Raw genomic sequence first — 3,534 nt, 5'->3', positions numbered from 1 at the left:
GGATCTCGCGCGCGGTTTCGGTGTGTTTTCGCACGCTCCACAGCGGACCAATCAGAGCGCAGCTTTCCTCGGAAGCGTCCCGTTGCCATGCAGTTGTCCTGAGACCTGTAGTGTCCTGTCCGGCAGCGAGGGTGAGTCCTGCAACACGCTATTCATTCATTACTGCGTTTAATGCTCCGTTTGGGCAGAATTTATTCACTCTGAGGAGTTTATTTAAAAAGTAGATTCATGTTGATGCTCAGGTTGAGCTGACATCACCAGAGATTGTTACTGTAGTGAAGTTAGGCGTGTCTTTGTGCAGGGTTTGGAGGTGTTAGATGCTCACAAGTGTATCTGACGTTACAGACGTGCTTTAGTTATTATAATAGTCAATAGATGTGTGTTGCAGTCAGTACCGATTAGATTTACACTGTAGTTCAGATGTTAGAGGCCATCAGGCAGCTGCTGCAGTTACGGTAGTAACCCGGCTGGAGACAGACACGCCTCGCCGCTGTGTCTCCGTCCAATCCCACTCGAGAGCACACCCAGATATTTAGCATAGCACCAATGATCACAGCTATGCAAATATCCTCCTGACTCGCATTGTCCCGGACTGTCTTAATGTGAAGCTGCCAGATTTATCTCTCAGTTGCAGCACAGTGGACTACAGATAAAGTGTGTGTCGAGAAGATACGAGGATAGTTCGCATGTACCACTGCTCCCTTTGCCCTAAAGTGGATTTGGATTTTATGTACAACATGACATTTGAGGAACTAAGTGGGGATTATTCTCAGGAAAGGTAAATAATATGGATTTTGGCTGATTCCAGTTGTTCTGCACTGATGCATGTAACGTTACTTACCGGTGTCGACCTGCTCCGCTTATTATCGCTGTCATATGAATGTGTGCAGCAGTATTACATGCATCAACTGTATTAATGCACGATAAAGATAATTTCAAATCTGTATCTGTTTTTACTTTGAGTCAAAGCAAAGTTAAAGCAGACGACAGACACATATATAACATACAGCAGTTAACCGGTTAGCTAACTGCTGTTAAGTCGCGAGACACTTAGATAACTAGCTTACAAACAGCGCTGCTAACGGTGAGCAAAAAGTAATAAGATACTCGACACGACAGTCTTAAATATGCCGGTTTACTCTTACACAGCTGCCAAAAATAATTTCAACCGCAAACTTGGTAACATTTCGGTTTTTACGAGGCGAAACTAACCTGTACACATCTGTCAGTTGCGCTCGAGACGACGCCGGGTGGTTAGCTAGTTAGCTAGTCCGGCTAACGTTAGCATGAAGAAAAGGACAGAGGTGCAGCTGGAAACCGATGTTAACGTGAATTTATTTGTGTTGCAGAATGGATTCCGTGGCGAAAGCTTTGGAAGAAGTCCTCACATCTGCCTTACCACAAGGCTGCATCACAGTGGGAGTCTACGAGGCTGCCAAGTCACTTAATGTGTAAGTACAAGGTTGTTAAAGTTACTCTGACAGTTGTTGGAGACCATGCACACTCACTGCTTGACTAGTGTCCAACAGGCTTTATTTACACATAGACTAAAAGGATCTATTTCCTTTCCTCTCCAGGGACCCTGATAATGTGGTCTTGTGCATCCTCGCCACTGATGACGAAGATGTCAAAGATGTGGCCCTGCAGATCCACTTCACCCTCATTCAAGCTTTCTGCTGTGAGAATGACATCAACATCCTGAGAGTCAACAACACCCGGCGCCTGGCTGAAATACTGGGCAGCGGAGGCAAACAGAGCGGGGGTGAACCTATGGACCTGCACTGTGTCCTGGTGACTGTAAGTATCTTCTCATGAAGCCATGTGGTTTAAAGTAAATCTTATCATACTTTGATTTATTACAAAGTGTTTAGTCATGCACATGTGACTGAAATTTTTACTCCGGGAAACTTGCCGGTACTTGTTCTTGTGCAATTGGTAAACAAGTATGTAGCTCCTCCCTCATATGACTTCCTAAGAATTTCAGCAGGGGGAAATACCTAGTATTTGCACAGAGAGAGAGAGGGGCTATTTTTAATTTGGATACATGTGCATTTAGATCATTTGTTCTCTTGTTATTCGTTTTCAGAGCCCACATTCCACATCATGGAAAGATCCTGCTTTGAGCAAAGTGAACCGATTCTGCAGAGAGAGTCGCTGTATGGACCAGTGGGTGCCCATCATCAACCTGCCCGAACGATGAACTTTCAGCAGCAAAGACCCTGCGAAGGACTTGTATCTGCACAGCAGGAGTGGTGTGAACCCTGATGGACACATAACCACCCAGAGATCAAATTCCAAAGCACTGCTGATGAAAAAAAGAGACCCGGCTGTCTACACGGGATGTATTTAAAAGAAGAAAAAAAAGAGCCGGGGAATGACTTTCCACTTTGGACAGGACTGTTGGGAGTTGCGTCTGTCAGCCTTGGCAACTGAGATAAGACAGCGAGGCACTTGTGTCGTCATGAGGTGGAAATGTACAAAAGCATGTGTGCTTTTTAATGTGAAGCCGGACACTGTGCAGAAGGATTATATCATGTATGTTTGGTGAGGCCTCTGTGACGTGTCAGAGAAGTGGGGAGAAACCAGAATATGGAGATGTTGAGTGGACCAAGGCCTCGGCCTCTCTCTGCAGAAACAAAGCACTTGTTGAAACACTGGACCTTTTTGCAATTTCACTTATTTGATTAAAATTGTTAATGTTGACGTTGCTATTGTCCTAATTTAAAAAGGGAAGGGCTACACATCCAGTGAAGACATTCTGTGTGTTTAGTGTTTCTATGCCAGCTGGTTTTTTTGCCACAAGTAAAATAATTCTTTTGTTACAATTTAAGTTATTTCTAATGATATTTAAGTGTATTTATGTTTCATTTTTTTACCTTATCTATTTGCAAAAATCTGATATGTATTGCTGTCAATAAAACGTATTTTTTGGAAGTCAGAACTGCATGTGGTTTCTTTTTTTTTTCTTTTTTTCTTTTTTTTTCCATTTCTGGAAATTTTAGCAAAGCCGAGCTGAATTCTGACCCCTAGCAGTTGTAAAGAGGAGTCACGTGCAGATCACAGGGGTCATGCTGGCCTCTGTGGCCTCAGTGCCATCTCTGAGCTGAAGAGAACAATAATCCTCAGCGCTCTCTCTGCACAGGCTTCTGCCTCAGTCAGCAGGAACATGTTCATTCATCCACACAGGTTCCCTTTTCACTGATTCTCAGTGATTTGTTGGACAGTTTGCATTTTCACCAGCTGACTTCCTAAAAAAGAAGCATGTGACATCTGCAGCATGGTCAAAGACGCAGCATGGACACACATGACCTATTATTCTCATATTGGATTACATTACATAGAGCTGCGTGTGTATTATTGAAACAACATGGTAACATCAAGTGTGTTCATGCTATTTGTGTCAGCAGCTGCCTCTGCCCTCGGGACCAGAATATGTGCTGTAGTTTACTGCAAAGCACATGACTGGAAAGTCTTAGAAAATTTTGTAAAGGAGGCCATGGCATGCAATCAGTTGTGCAAGCCGGTTTGGACCGC

General features: G+C 43.8%; 1 protein-coding gene across 1 annotated transcript; it reads left to right on the top strand.

Moving 5' to 3' along the window:
- The first annotated feature begins 617 nt into the window (after positions 1-617).
- On the top strand, positions 618-2,941 carry gadd45aa (growth arrest and DNA-damage-inducible, alpha, a). The gene is made up of 4 exons (XM_049599082.1): positions 618-778; positions 1,350-1,451; positions 1,578-1,797; positions 2,087-2,941. The coding sequence occupies exons 1-4, from the start codon at positions 687-689 to the stop codon at positions 2,198-2,200; spliced, it is 528 nt and encodes a 175-aa protein (XP_049455039.1). The 5' UTR covers positions 618-686; the 3' UTR covers positions 2,201-2,941.
- Positions 2,942-3,534: the final 593 nt, after the last annotated feature.

The sequence above is a fragment of the Epinephelus fuscoguttatus genome, linkage group LG15 (assembly GCF_011397635.1).
Source record: "Epinephelus fuscoguttatus linkage group LG15, E.fuscoguttatus.final_Chr_v1".
Lineage (NCBI taxonomy): Eukaryota > Metazoa > Chordata > Actinopteri > Perciformes > Serranidae > Epinephelus > Epinephelus fuscoguttatus.
This window is presented reverse-complemented; position numbering and strand designations above follow the sequence as displayed.

Bases quoted from the DNA above. Each gene is read 5' to 3' on its own strand.
- gadd45aa (XM_049599082.1), top strand. From the start codon at position 687: ATGTACCACTGCTCCCTTTGCCCTAAAGTGGATTTGGATTTTATGTAC. The intron at 779-1,349 runs GTAAATAATATG...TTTGTGTTGCAG, and splicing joins GGGGATTATTCTCAGGAAAG to AATGGATTCCGTGGCGAAAG. The intron at 1,798-2,086 runs GTAAGTATCTTC...ATTCGTTTTCAG, and splicing joins TGCACTGTGTCCTGGTGACT to AGCCCACATTCCACATCATG.